General features: G+C 33.5%; 1 protein-coding gene across 4 annotated transcripts in view; it reads left to right on the top strand.

Annotated features, from left to right (window-relative positions):
* Positions 1-15,265, top strand: part of MLLT3 (MLLT3 super elongation complex subunit) — a 235,753-nt gene that overhangs the window by 156,826 nt on the left and 63,662 nt on the right. For all 4 annotated transcript variants that reach the window (XR_004950019.1, XR_004950018.1, XM_016160421.2 and 1 more), the window contains exon 5: positions 10,826-11,536. Coding sequence is in view for 2 of the 4 variants with exons in the window: in XM_016160421.2 (XP_016015907.2) it covers positions 10,826-11,536 (711 nt within the window). In the remaining 2 variants the exon portion in view is untranslated. The remainder of the gene's footprint in view (positions 1-10,825; positions 11,537-15,265) is intronic.

The following is a 15,265-nucleotide window of genomic DNA, read 5'->3' as shown; positions in this document are numbered from 1 at the left end:
TTCATCATGATTATTACTATACATTGAAGATTGACTTCTCTCTGTCAGTAACAATTAACTTATCAAGCCTCATTGTCATAAATCCACCTACTACTAAGAAAAGGACTAGGATGATCTGGCAGTTATTTAAGGAAATGGGTATTATACAAAGCTAAATATACATAAACCTAGAAAGAGAAGTGATATAATTATTATTTCAGTTTCTAGTTTCAAACCACAAAAGTAAATAAGTTTACTCGAAACTATGAAGTTTTCTAAATATAACTTACTATTAATTGTACTTTATTATTTAGAATTTAATTCATAGCACATTAGGGAAGACTGTATAACAGGAGCATTTTAAATGAGGTTGTGTTCTGTTCTGAAATAAAAATATTTTATAGTATATACAACATACCTGAAATTAGTCATTTAAAAATTTTGTCTACTTGGAATATTATTTTGTAAAATATTGAATATTCTTGCCAATTAATATTTTATAGTTAAATTTATGTTTATATTCAGATAAAGTGCTTCAATATATATTTTAATATTAAAAATATTTATTGGGTTTACTTTTAATGCTTTTGAACAGAAGGTTAAAGGAATGAAAATTTAACTGCTACTTATTCAATTCAGAACTAAAAGACATTTTTTCAAAATTGTTTCCTTTTCTCAATTGAAAACGTTTTTATCAATTTTGTTTTTTTCATCTTTTAATAGTATAGGTACAATGAATAAAATTCAAAATGCAATCTAAATAGCCTAAGTTAAATCTGTAGCTTAACGCTTGATTGTAGTTTTCTTGGGAAAAAAAATATTCAAACCACATCAGAAGAAATATTGAAAAAAAATTTTTAAACAGGAAGATAGCAGTCACTCAAATAATTTCCCTTTTTATTTTTCTAACAAATTTCATATAAGAAAATCTCAAGTACAAATGGTTAAGACAAAAGTGGAGAGAATATAAAATTATATTTGGAAGGTTGAAGAAATTATATCAAAATAATGCATATGTATGTTTTACAAAATTAAATAATAAAGGATAGTGTTTAGCAGAACCCAAAAGTCCTATATTGTATTTATTTATGGATTGACTTTTTTAAATAAAAGGTCTTTGGTTACTGCCAAAGGTTTTCAAAATAAGTGCTTATGCTTCTATTTCTACATGAGAATCTAACCCATTTGCTCAATCTCATTTTCCTCCCAATAGGACACCGTTTTTAATTCTCAGATTTAACTTTCTAGATGTTGAACATAGAACTCTTACTTTTTGTTCCACCAACTATGGACAGTTTCTCTTGATTTTCAACTTGTAAGCTCAAGTTATCCTAGAGTTTCTTTCTCTTCTCTGTTCTTGTTTCCACCTTCCCTGTTCGTTATCCAAACATTTACACTTGCATTGTCACACTTGATAACATTGTGTTATATAATGCAAATTTGACGTTTTCTATATTTGTCTGTAGTAGCAGTAATAGTACATAGCTCCTACTATATGCTCAGCACATTACATATATTATGTATATTATAATTAAAATATTTATTCACAGCTAAGATTAGTGTTAATCATATTTTCTTTCTTGTATAGCCATTTATTTTGTGGCTTTAAAATTTGTTTTGTTGTTGTTGTTGTTTGTTTCTTGTCTGTGTATTTTTGTGCTAAATTTCCCAAATTCCTTCTCTTTCTAAATACCTCCCATGGAGGCCCTGGTAGGGTCCTCTATTTTCTTATACAGTGATGTCCCTTCTATCATCCTTTGGGGAGTGATCATTTATTTTATTTAAACACTATAATTTTTTGTCATTTCAAATTATGTAGTGTGGCAGATTTTTGAAAACATTTAATTGTGAGATGAGATGTAGTATCTTACAGTTTTGTGATATTCTTTAAAATAGTTGGAGATAATGTGTTCTGTAGTAATATTATATGAAAGGTTGATTTTCCAATATCAACCTCTGCATACAACTATTTCAATGTCTGTTGAATTTAAAAGACTCAAAGGACAAGCCACTTGAAACATAGACGAGAAGAACTTCTGATTTCACAATATTTGCCATCTATTGAAAAGTTGTACCCCCTCTACTGGAACTAAATAGAACTTCCTTTATATAGTTCCGCCTAGACTTTCAGGCATGTTCAGTGTTCTTTAAAATTCACTGAGCCCTGCTTTCTACCCATCCTTTCATTTCCAGCTCAGGTTATGTTGGCAAGATTGGCAGTTGGTTTTGAAACCAATTGACCTTCTGAAAGTAGATAGATGTCTAGTGGTTGACAGTGTGGGTATTAGAGCCAGACACCCTGGGTTTGAATCTCAGTTCTGCCACTAGTAATTATACATGCGTCTTTGGTCACATTATTTTCTGTGACTCAGTTTCTTCGTTGTGAAATGTGGCTAATAATAGATGCTTCACAAGATCGTTGAACTAATAGTTATAAAATTCTGACATCAGAGTCTGGACTAGAAAGCATTCAGTAAGCTGTTACCACTGCCACCACCACCCCATCACCATTGTTATCACCTCTACCATTCCACAGCACAGTAGTCCTCTTCTTTCTTCACCTTTTCCAAACTCCAGCCTCTCTACCACATTGCTATCAGGTGATCTTCCTAAAATGAGTAGTTCATGTTAACTTCCTCAAGTGGGACTCTTTTGCTTTCCAGATGTAATTGTTCTTTGTACCTGTTATTAAGGCCAATTTGTCTTAATAAAGAATTGGCAGAACTCATAGTCAAGTATGGCTAAGGGGAATCTGTTATTCTTTTTTTAATTAATTAATTAATCAACCAATCAATTAATTAATTATTTTTATGTGACTTTGGTTAATGAAATCCAATAAGTTTCAGCTGTACACTTTAACAGTAAGGTGCATGTGTGTGTGCGTGTGCGCGCACACACACACCTTTGCACTATGTTCACCTCCCATAGATTTTTATGTTACCACATATTTGACCCCCTTTACCCTGTCTACCTCCCCTCTCCCTACTACCCTCTGGTAACCACTAGTCTATTGTCTATGTCCATAAGTCTCTGTTCTGTTCATTTGTTATTTTTAGGTTATATTCCACATATAAGTGATATCATGTGGTTTTCAACTTTTTTTGTCTGGCTTATTTTGCTTAGCATGATTATCTCGAGGTCCATCCATGTTGTTGCAAATGGCAGTATTTCATCTCTTCTTATGGCTGAGTAATATTCCATTGTATATATATGCCACAGCTTCTTTAGCCAATCATCTATTGTAGGACACTTAAGTTGCTTCTGTGAATGATGCTGCTATGAACATTGGTGTGCAAATATCTTTTCAGATATGGGTTTTGAAGTTTTTTGGGGAAATACCCAGTAGAGGAATTGCTGGATCATATGGAAGATCAATTCTTAGTTTTTTGAGGAACGTTCATACTGTTTTCCATAGTGTGGAATCTGTTATTCTTGTCTATATTCTTTCCTTAAATGACCAACATCATCTTTTGACCCTCTTTCATATTACGTATTGGTTGATGCCTGATAGGATGATTGCTGCATCTTTTGTTATTGTGCAAAATAAATTTACCTGTATTTCTGTAGGTGTAGTTATATCTGCATTGGCTCTCTTTTGTACAGATCCAGGTAAATTGAGGAATTTGAGGATATGATTCTACAGTTCCCTAAAACTCTATGCTGCCCCTCTCTGATCAGATTTAGAAATGATCTGTGATGGTATATTTGTAAAGTTCCCTCTCTTTCCTGGTTGTGTCACCTTCAAAAATGGTACATTATTTAAAAAATCGAAACAAGTAAAACCCTTATAAGCATTGTGTCCTATAACAGCAGACTTTTCTTTTTCTTTCTTGTGTGTAGAGATATTTCATGATTTTTTAATTTTATTTTTATGCACAGGTCATTTAGATTGCTATTTTCAAGTGCCATTTCTCTTCCACTTGTATAATGTTCTTTTAGTCCCTTACCCATTGACCGACAAACGTTTAGTTTTGGGTCTTGTTGCCCCTAGTTAACCTTGGTGTTTAAATAAATTTGGTCCATTTTTTTATTAGTCTTACCAATTATTGTTGAAATGATTTCTGCTTCACAATCTCAGTGTCTTATAATATTAATTTTAAATAAAACGTTCCTAAAGTCAAATGATGCTAAAAAGCCAATAAAAATCATCAGCCGTCTACTCTACCCTTTCCCCCCAACACATACACACAAACACACATACACACATTTTAAACTGTTTGGCTTTTCTTTTGATATTTGCCTACCTATTTTGAAATTTTTATGAATTTCTACCCCCTTATTAATTTTATTCCTTTTAGAGTTGATCATGATTTTAAATTTAAGAAATTTTAAATTAAAGCAACTTCATCTCTTTTAGTTGATTTTGAAAAGTAGACTTTAGATTTCCTTTAAATCAGAATTAACTTGATAAATTTTGCCTTAGATTTTGAACCCTAAATATACATTTAAGGCCCTTATTTTAAAGCGTAAGTGCTGGTGAAATTGGTTTCTGTTACTTTCTTCATTACATTTGGTATTATAATGTTTGCATATTTATGGATCTTTTTCTTGATTCTCAGAGCGAATGTTAAGTACATCTTTATGCTTGGTTTCTTTCCTTCCTATCCCCTTCTCTTCCCCCTTAGGAATAATGAATGCAATAAAGGCCATACATTTTTTTGAGCATACATTTTGCTATGCTCCAAGATTTCTTTTAAAAAATGAAATGCTCTTTTCATATCTTTCTTTTGACTGATTTCTTTTGTCTTTATTTTTTATAATTTTGTTAGAGTAAAATAAGTCAGTATAATCTATTAAAACATTTTAAAGAGAGTATTTTAAAGTTTATTACAATACCCTTATGACTGATTTTTTTCAGTGTTCCTTGGGCACGTAAAAAATTGTAAGCTTTATTCAAGACATAGAGAGTTCTATATATAAATATTAAATCAATTTGTGGATTGTTTTAGTCAGTTTCATCATGTCTGTGCTCATTTCATTTTATTAGATCTATTTTTGACTGACATTTTTATTTCTGATTTCAATGAAATATTTTCAAGTTTTTTTTCACATATTTAATACCTTTTGCCTTATATAATTTAGCATTTAAATTGTCTATGCTATTTGGTCCACTTAACCTTAAATTTCACATTGTGTGATATCAATATGCTTTCTTTTGGGGACACTTAGCTTATATTTCTTGGCTTATCCTCATTTTAAACTTTTCTCAATCATTTGATTTTAAGTGTTTCTTACAGTCTGTACATTACCTTGCCTATTTGATTCAGTATGACTATCTTTTGGTAGGAGAATGCATCTTTTTTTTTTTTTAATTCTAATGAATGTTGCTTGATTTTCTTACTTTATACCTTATTCATTATTTATATTTGTGACTTTTCAGTTTTCTTAATTTTGCTCATATTCTGAAGTAGATTTTCATTTCCAAGTTTCTCCTTGTTTATGTGGCAGTCCTGTACTTTTCGATTTCATTATTGTCTGCCTTACCTTTCAATTGCTCATAATCCAATCCCCCCCACCCCACTTTAACATGAAAAATGATACCAAGATTTTCCCTCACCTTGACACTCTAATCTTCTTCCCTAAATTTCTGTGGACATAATTCACTTTTTTAGATCCAGAGTTTTGTTAGAATTTTCTGTGTCTGGAATTCATATTGCACACTTACATACCATATTCCTTATAGTTTATTATCCATTAAGATTTAAGATATATTGAGTATATTTAAGATATATTAAGGCTAAAGTATATTGCACTCCTGTTTTCTTTCTTCTCCATCTTCCCACACATAAAGTTCTAATTTCTGATTCAGATATTGTTTGGGTGCTCTGAATCTTTAAATTTTGACAAATATCTTTTCATATTGAATATGTGTATAGGATATTTGCATTGTACTGTTTTTTCTCCCAGCAGTCTAGATGTTACTATTCTTTCTTTTTGATTTCAGTGTTATCAATGAGAAGTTCAATGTTAAGTGATCTTTTTTGGTTTTAAATAATTACTCTTTATGGTAACTTTTATGGTTTTCTTTTTATCCTTGAAGTTTGGGAATTTTAGCATGCTATTCTTGCATGTGTGTCTTTTCTCTCATTAGTCATGCCTGGATCTTGGAAAGCCCTTGAGGTTGCAGGTCAGTCTTTTTAGTTCTTAGAAATTTTTTCCCATATTACTTTAATTATTGCATATCTTCTGTCTTTTCCTTTTCTCCCTTATAGAGATCCTTGTGGAACTCTGTCTATGGTTGATATGTTAGTTAGGTGGACTCAATCTGTTCTTCAAGTCTATTCTCTTTTCCCATTTTGATTTTCATCTTTGTATTTTTACTGTATGCTTTGAGATTTCTGTCAATTGATCCTTCATCCCACCAACCTTCTTTAATGTATCTGAATTATTCGGCTTGAGAGTTTTATTTTTTAAATTTAGTTTTTTTTTAATTTGTAGAAATTATTTTTTATTCTTTACTTGACTCTCCTTAAGTAGTCCTCAATATTTTATGTGTCCTTCGTTAGGTTTCCTCTCTCCTATTCTCTCCCATCTTTAGGTTTGTTATCTATATGTGCATTGGGGTTTAGGTTGAGCTGTTAAGGGAACTTAGATTGTTGTATCCTGTAAATGATGAAAGGTATAGGCATCTCAGCCTGCACTGTAGCAGCAGGCATGTTGTGTATTCCATGGCCTGGAGGACTCTGCCTTGCTTCTGGTCTTGCATTCTCCAGCCTCAGGATTAGAGGCTAATCTCCCTTCTACTGATTGTTCCTCAGTGCCTTTGGAGCCAGGGAGGCTGGCCACACGAGTGCAGTTATCTGTATGCAGAATTCCTCTGAGTCTTGCTTGGAGCCCAGGGTGGAGCAAAACTGCACCGATTCTCTCTGAAGATGCCTAGAATTTCATGGCCACATTTTGCAGGCCCCACTCACTCTCTGCTCACCCCTAGACCTGACCGTTTCAAGAGAAGTAAATGGGTTGAATTTGGGATTGAAATCAGGGGAGGTAAATCTAATCCAAGGTTCGTTCCCCCCCACTCCCAAAGTATAAAGAAGTTTTACACTTTATTCATAGCCTCAGATGGTATTTCATCCCTCTGTGCCATTTGTGATGTGTTTAATGAAATTACAGAATAGACTTCTATTTTGAAATCCAATCTTTGACTGCCATGGTTTCAGGACTCCTTTATATAAATAGCCTTTTGGACTATACTACAGTTTTTAGGAAATGTCCTTTTTAAATGTACCTTGGACAATAAACTCTTTTAGGAGAATTTATTGGTTTGGGATAAATCAAATTCTTTGAGGAGAGTTTATTTCTGCAAATGTAAATTTCATTGAACAAGTTGTGAATGAACTGAAAATGTTGCACAGTGCAGAAGCCAGTTAAAGTATGGCAGAAGCCAAAAATAAGAGGATTGGTAGAGGAATAAACAGGAGCTGGAGAAAGAATCATCCTTGAATTATCAGTGGTCCTAGGAAGAAGATATGGTGATAACATGGAAATTGAAAGCCACATATAATTTGAAAATCTTATTCTGACTGATAATTGCACCTTTTCTTTTCTTTTTTTCTTAAAAAAATGTTTATTTAAATTAGTTTCGAGTATATAGTGCATTGGTTGGACATCTATATAGTTCATAAAAATGATCCACCTAATTGTTCCCTTCCTTCCCTGGCCCTCCACCTAGTCATCACATTAATGCTAACTGCATTCCTTATGCCGTGCTCCCCATCCCCATGACCAACTATCAACTACTAATTTGCACTTCTTTAACCCTTCACCCCATTCTCCCAGCTTCCAACCCCCCTCCCTCTTTTCTTAAGCCATCTACTGGGGTTGCTGACAAGTAGTATTAAAAGAGATTATACATTAAAGAGACCCATTCTGTTCCAGAAAATTAAAACAAGGAAGCATTCAGTAGAATCTGAGTGGATAAAAAAAATACTGTACCCTATATTTACAGGTTGCATTTAGTGCAAATATATGTATATTTATGTTTAAACAGTCATTTGCCTTAAATATTTGATATTTGAATTATGCACACATGCTCTCCCTAATATTGATACTCAGTTTGTCTTAATCAGCCCAAGGCAAAGAGAATTTGAATTATACAGCATGTGTAAACTTCACATTGAATGGTAATTAGTCTGTGCTGCTTAGTGTCACTTAATGTTGAGATTAATAGTTCAGTAAAAATTTTAAAAAGCCAGTGACTTGATCCCCAATATATGAGAGATAAATGAGCTGAGATTCAGTGAAAGCTTTTATTCTGTGTCAGTAACAATTTAATTCCAGATTTTGTGTATAAGCCTTTGTTTTGCATTTATTATGGGTACGAAAATGGAGTCAGGTGACATACATTTGCACTTTGTCATTGATCACAGGCCCAGGACAAAGAAAATGTAGGTAGCCCTATGTAACAAAAACCATTTTCTCATTTTTTTGTTATTTTCTAAATTTTTGTATGGGTGTTGTTATTGAATATGTTTCTCTTAGCTCAGAGTTAGCTTAAAGAAAGGTTTTAGGTAAAGTGGAAGGAACAAGAATGATTGGGTCACCTGCTCGTACCAAGATTTGTTGTGTGGGTGAAAAGGTGATAGTAGGCGTTAAAATCTTAGACCAACATGGGGAGTAAAATGTTGTAAAATTTTTGGAGTTTTGTACTTAACATCATATGTATGTAATTAAGTTGAGAACTTGAACTTTCTATGACATGAGAATCTGTGTCATGTACCACTATGTACTTTGTATTAAGAGTTCCAGTTTGTCTTACAAAAAGGATTTTAAAAATAAATTGTGGAAGAACCCCGATAGAAGTTTTTGTTTTTGTTGGTGCTGAAATGTTACTGTTTTTTAATGCCTAACATTAGAAGATATGTTGGTAGGTTAAAATTTATATATATATATATTTAAAAGCTACATTTATAAAAATATGTGTAATACTCCATGAAGATCGAATGTTAAACAGGAGTGCTTGGGTGTTCAAGAGCCATAAAAGAATACTGATTGCAGATTGCCAGAATTCAGTGAGTAAACAAACCGGTTAACAACAATAACAACAACAACAAACTCAAGGATATTAGATTTCAAAATGTTCTTCCTTAATTTAATTTGTTCGTTACACTTTATTTTAGTTATTCATAGTATTGCTTACTATGCCAGCAAATGTCTCATAATAGAATATATAAAATAATGTAGTTTTAGTAATATGAATACCGTCTTTAGCATTCTGCTTTTAAATCTCAGATTAAGATGTTTTGTAAAGAATTATCTTGTTTGATGCATAAAAACATGTCTTTGCTTAGTAATTGTATACATTTTAGAATTTTGAAACCAAATGCTCACTTGGGAAAAATAAATGGATTAATTGTCATATGTCATTTTGTTGTCATTGAGTAAGATAAAAAAAATTCATAAGAAGAAGAAAATACACATTCCCACGAACATAGAACAATAATTTTTTCCATTTCGGGTATTGATTTTGTAATGCTTATCCATGCACTTGCTTCCTCTGTCCCCCTCCCCCCACACACATCCAGAAGACCCAATAAGTAGATTGTTCATGTTACTGAAAAGCATAGCCCCTGGTTACTATCTTTTTTTGTGTCAGGTATTTAAAGAATAGAAGATTGATTTAGATATCTTAAGTGGGTGAGTTAGAGTGAAACATAGTGAACAAGCCTGAAGATGTAAATTCTGGTTGAAAATGTGGACATTTATTTGCCTTTGGTTTCATTAGGAGGGAGGTAGAAGTGAGATAGAGTTCTTTTAGTATTGGTGTGAGTTTTCACAGGTCCAGGGTTTACTGCTATTTCTTATTCTTTCTATTAATGGTAGAGGTTCACAAACGTGGCCAAGTGTGGACTTAGATTGTGTTTCTAAATAGAAAGGTTATATATTCTAAGATATTTATATGAGTGAAAAAATTAATGACACTTAATAAAATAAATGGTGATTAACTCTTTCCTCATGATTATACAACAGGAATTCCGAAAGATTTTTCAGTCCGTTTGATGACCATTAGGTGAACTCTCTGTTCTGTTAGATTTCTTTCTTTTCTTTCTTTGCTAGTAGATGGGAGATATATTCCTTGAGTGATGAAGTTTGGAGGGAAAAAAATTACTTTTTTTTTTTATCTGACATTGAGAATAATTTTATTTCTTTTTTGGGTCTTTTGATTCTTAATGTTAAAAAGCCATTTAAAATTTAATTTTGTCTGGCCTCACTATGTGACCCTGGGCTATCTTTCTACCTCTTTCTCAAAGCTGGATGCTGCTCCTCAAATGTAACCTGTGCTTTAATCCCTCATTGTTTTTGTTCATTCTAGCCCTGGTTTCTAAGGACCTTTTATTCTTCTTATTCTAGTAATTACCTGCTTATCCTTGAGGAAATAATACAGGTGTTAATTGTCTACAAATTTCTGAATTATTCTTTCCTCCATGCCCCAGTAGAAATACTTACCCCTTCTTTTTGTTGTAATAGTACTATATAGGTGGTTCTTACAGCAACTATGGAATCCCAGATATGTCACAGTTATTAAGAGCGAGGTCATGTATTATCCATCTTTGTATCTCCTAGAACCTAGCATTTAGTGAACATTTGTTGAATTGAAATGTTTAGAACATCACGCTTCTCATGACTGAGAAAACAGCTTGCCTCATTAAATTTCTTCATCCATAGTAGCCCTCCTTTGCTATGTTTCCCTCATACCCTGTTTCCACCTGTGGTTGTTGATGTCTATTAAAATTAATTTGAGAGCAGTCCAAGAGGGGTCATTTTGTGTAGATCGAATGCAAGGAGACTGGCTTTTGACTCTTCATTGCTATTTCGTTTTGTTTATTTTCTTCTCCCCCTTTTGCAGGACCCAAATAGGAGTATTCATACCAGCAGCAGCAGCAGCAGCAGTAGCTGCAGCAGTAGCAGCAGCAGCAGCAGCAGTAGCAGCAGCAGCAGCAGCAGTAGCAGCAGCAGCAGCAGCAGCAGTAGCAGCAGTAGTAGCAGCAGCAGCAGCAGTACCAGTTTTTCAAAGCCTCACAAATTAATGAAGGAGCACAAGGAAAAACCTTCTAAAGACTCCAGAGAACATAAAAGTGCCTTCAAAGAACCTTCCAGGGATCACAACAAATCTTCCAAAGAATCCTCTAAGAAACCCAAAGAAAATAAACCACTGAAAGAAGAAAAAATAGTTCCTAAGATGGCCTTCAAGGAACCGAAACCCATGTCAAAAGAGCCAAAACCAGACAGTAACTTACTCACTATCACCAGTGGACAGCAAGATAAGAAGGCTCCTAGTAAAAGGCCCCCCATTTCAGATTCTGAAGAACTCTCAGCCAAAAAAAAGAAAAAGAGTAGCTCAGAGGCTTTATTTAAAAGTTTTTCTAGTGCGCCACCACTGATACTCACTTGTTCTGCTGACAAAAAACAGATAAAAGATAAATCTCATGTCAAGATGGGAAAGGTCAAAATTGAGAGTGAGGCATCAGAGAAGAAGAAATCAACTTTACCACCATTTGATGATATCGTGGATCCCAATGATTCTGACGTGGAGGAGAATATGTCCTCTAAATCTGATGTGAGTAGTCTCACTGATTTCCCTCCTTTCCCCTTTTAGTTTTCAGATGTTATTTCAGGGAGCTTTGGGAGAAGAAAATGATGGTCAAACCGTAAAATGGTAGTATGGAAGTGCCTAGAAATAAATTTTCTTACCTAATGGAAAGAAGGAAATGAAATCATTAAGAAATCTGCAGATTTTTAGGTTGCAATTTAAGTTGTTAAAGGAAAGATATATTCCATAGTATAATAATAGGTCATTTGAATTACAGCAGAAAATTTAAGTGTTGTTCATTAGCATTTTGTTACTGTGCTTTTCAGCGATCGCTGGCTTAGGAAAATGAGAAGAATGCGGTAAAACTTGAATACAAAGGAAAATAAATTTAAGAGAAACAAAATATTAGGGTGGAGCTATAATGTTGATCTTTTTGATCAGTGGAATGAAGTAATTTGTTTACATAGATGAGAAGTATTTTTAAAACAGTTTTATCGAGGCAAAATTAACAATGTACTACACATTTAATTTGATAATTTTAACAGAAATATGTGCCTGTGAAATCAAGTGACCATATTTTTAAAATGAAATATTTAATTTTTTTCATTGTATAGTCACTGAGTTGAAAGTGGTGGGGTGTCTGATCTTCATTACAAGTTTCTGATGAATGGGATTATCTTCTGTGAGTGCTTAAAAGACTGCCTAATATGCCCCTAAAATGTTACCTGAGGTTCAAATTTAAACTTATAGTCACGGATATCTCAGAGTTGGAGGGATTTTTAGTTAATCTATTCTAACCCACCAATGTAAGAAATCTTAGACTTTAGTGACAGAGCTGTTAGTAATTTAAGAGGTATTCAATTCTATTGGACAATGAACATTATTCAATTCTGGAGAATGACCTTTATTTACCAAGAAGTTATCTCCTCCTCACTTTTCCTTTTTCTCTAACTTTGGCCTTTACCATTACTTATCAGTCATGATCAGTCCCAATAAATCTCCTTACCTTGGCTTGTCAGTATACTTCTAGGCAATAGTCGAGAAAGACGTCTAACTAAAAAATTGCTGGCAGTTTTAGAATATGACTTCTCTTTCTGTCCCAGGGGGTCACTTCAGAAATGTTTCTGGTTCAAATGCTGGCAAGGAGAAGGGGACCTTGGTAGCAGATTGTCTCTCCTGCATTTGCACCGCTCTGGCTAGAAAGCCACCTAGAGTTAGGACATGGCACCAATACCAATACCAATCCCCAGCCATCCAGAGACCACCCCCAAGCCTTGCACTCTCTATAGCTAACCTAGAAATTTCAATAGCAGACCATATTAGGAGCATAGTAGCATATAAATTACTGGAGATTGGGAAATTTATTCCAGTGTTTGGTAAAGGCTTTATAGTAATAGTTTGTGAAATGGAGATAAGAGTTAATGATTTATTCCAATATCTCTTAAATGGGGCCATAAGGCTTCACTACTCCAATGATCTAAAGCAGTTGTCTCAGACTTTTTGTTGTTGTTCCAATATCTCAAACATTTATTTTTCCTTGCTTGCTTTTTTACCTCTCCTCTTAATTCAAAACTTGTTCTTAATGCAAATGTTATGGAACTTTTTGGTATGTTTGATTTTTATTTCAAGTCACCCTGAAATGTTCACTGATGTGGTTGGTTGGGTGTGATTAGGCTATCAAGATCATCAATTTTTCCTTCCCATATTCTGACATGTCACAATTCTTCTAGAACAGAGGTTTTCAAGTTATGGGTTATGATTCACTGGTGAGCCATGAAATCAATTTAGCGTGTCGTCACCAATTTTTTAAAAGAATCGGGATACATTTTAATTAGTATAGATAAATAATAGTTTATAGAAATTTTATTTCTGAGGGTATATGTGTATTTCTTCTAGTATGCATTCTTTCCTGAATATTTGCTAATTTGTGAGAAGACCAAATGGCATTCATAAAGTACTATGGAGTGCTCTTTCTACATGGAAGTATTACAAATGATCTTTCTCTTTAGATAATTTTGTATATTCTTGTTTTGTTTGCCTCTTGCTCTCTCCCTTTTATATATGATTTATAAGGTATGGGTTTTCCTTTCATAAATTTTATGTTCAACTTGGTATTTATTCAAAGCAATATTTTGAAAAATCTTCTGGAATGAAGAGTTAGGATTGTAATTCCTTACAGTAGGAAGTAAATTTTTAAAACAATTCATGACCTATCCAGTGATCATAACAGGAGTTTTTGTACTATGCTTTGTATATTATTACAGAGAAAGCCTCTGAAGACTTTTGGTTATTATTTGGGTATAAAACCCAACAACCGTACTTTCTTTATCAGTTTTCTGGAAGTAGTAGTGTTTTGATTGTTGCCGCTATTAGTTTAATTCTCTAAATGTATATGTTGGAACAAAAGGGAATTGACAAAAGTGGTTCTAAGTAAGCCAATGGCCAAAAAGGCCTTTCTGTGAGCAAAGGAGGATTAAAGAGGGCTGAAATTCCCTGTATCCACCAGTAAAGATAGCCTTTGTTTGGCTTTTCTACTACCTGGTGACCCTCCTGTGGACAAGACAGAAGGAAAGGAGGCGATTGTAATGGAGAGCCTTTAGTAGCCCTAAGACTCCCTTGGCCAGTAACTGATTTTGTGGTAGTTTGTGACAGGCCCAGTTTTAGGGGGCACCATTCATATTGTCCTGGTGGTGGCGCATGTCTGCATCTGAGTAAATATGATCAGATGACCTGATCTCTAAAGTTCTCCCAGCTTCATTATTTGACTATGAGCTCAATTGATGTTCATTTGTAGGGGGTGGAGTGTTAGGTAATTTTAGACACAGTGGGCAGAGATCATGGACTTTGGAAATAAAAGAAAGAAAAATAATAATTGGGAGAATGTGAAGAATTAGGAATGGCTGGAGCAAAAAGATTATTTATCTGGTATGTTTGTAAAGAAAATGTCTTGCTTTGGTACAAGTTAATTACAATTAAAAGGAAGGACTTTTGAAAAAGCTTTTTAAATAAGTTAGATTCAGGTTTTTATATAAAATTGAAAATCAGTGCTATTGAGATGGATTAGGAAGCTTAGATTGTTGATTCATATGGTTCCTTTTGGTTAAGGTTTTTATATACTCTGTAAAGAAGAAGAGAGAAATAGTTTGTATACCTGCATGTTTTTTGAGGGATCACTTATTTGTTGATAAGTGTTCAGGTAGGTAGGTAGGTAGTCAGTCAGTCCGTCAGTCAGTCAAGTAATTATTAGTCTGCACTCTGGTGTCAGACCGTCCGGCTGTTTTGAATCCAACCTGTACCAATCTATTTAACCTTATGTATTTTTTAGTTTCTTCTTTTGTGAAATGGAGATCATAATAGTATTTACTTTGTAGAATTATTGTGAAACTAGTCCATCTGAGTAAAAATGTTAGTCTAAAAATGTTAGTTAGCCATTGTTATATGTGATTTGGCTTCTGGAACCCTTTATAGCCTAAAGCATTGAAAGATTTTTTGATATTCAAAAATATGGCAGAATTCTAGTGTTCCTTTTCAAGTGTGTGGCTTATATGTTTTAAAGGGGAAAAGATACTTGAAATACGTCATTTTACTCTGAATTTTGTCAGGTATATGGCCTTGATATTGCATTAAGAATATTTTACATTCAAGAATTAGGTAATTCCTATTTGAGTAAAGCTGTTCTTGGTTTAGGAATTTATCTTTTTGTGGCCATAATGGTCACTTATAGAAAGTGACTATTCTTACTAGTCATAACATTAA

Source organism: Rousettus aegyptiacus, unplaced genomic scaffold (assembly GCF_014176215.1).
Source record: "Rousettus aegyptiacus isolate mRouAeg1 unplaced genomic scaffold, mRouAeg1.p scaffold_m13_p_3, whole genome shotgun sequence".
Lineage (NCBI taxonomy): Eukaryota > Metazoa > Chordata > Mammalia > Chiroptera > Pteropodidae > Rousettus > Rousettus aegyptiacus.
Note: the sequence above shows the minus strand (reverse complement) of the source record. Positions and strands in the feature narration are given on the sequence as shown.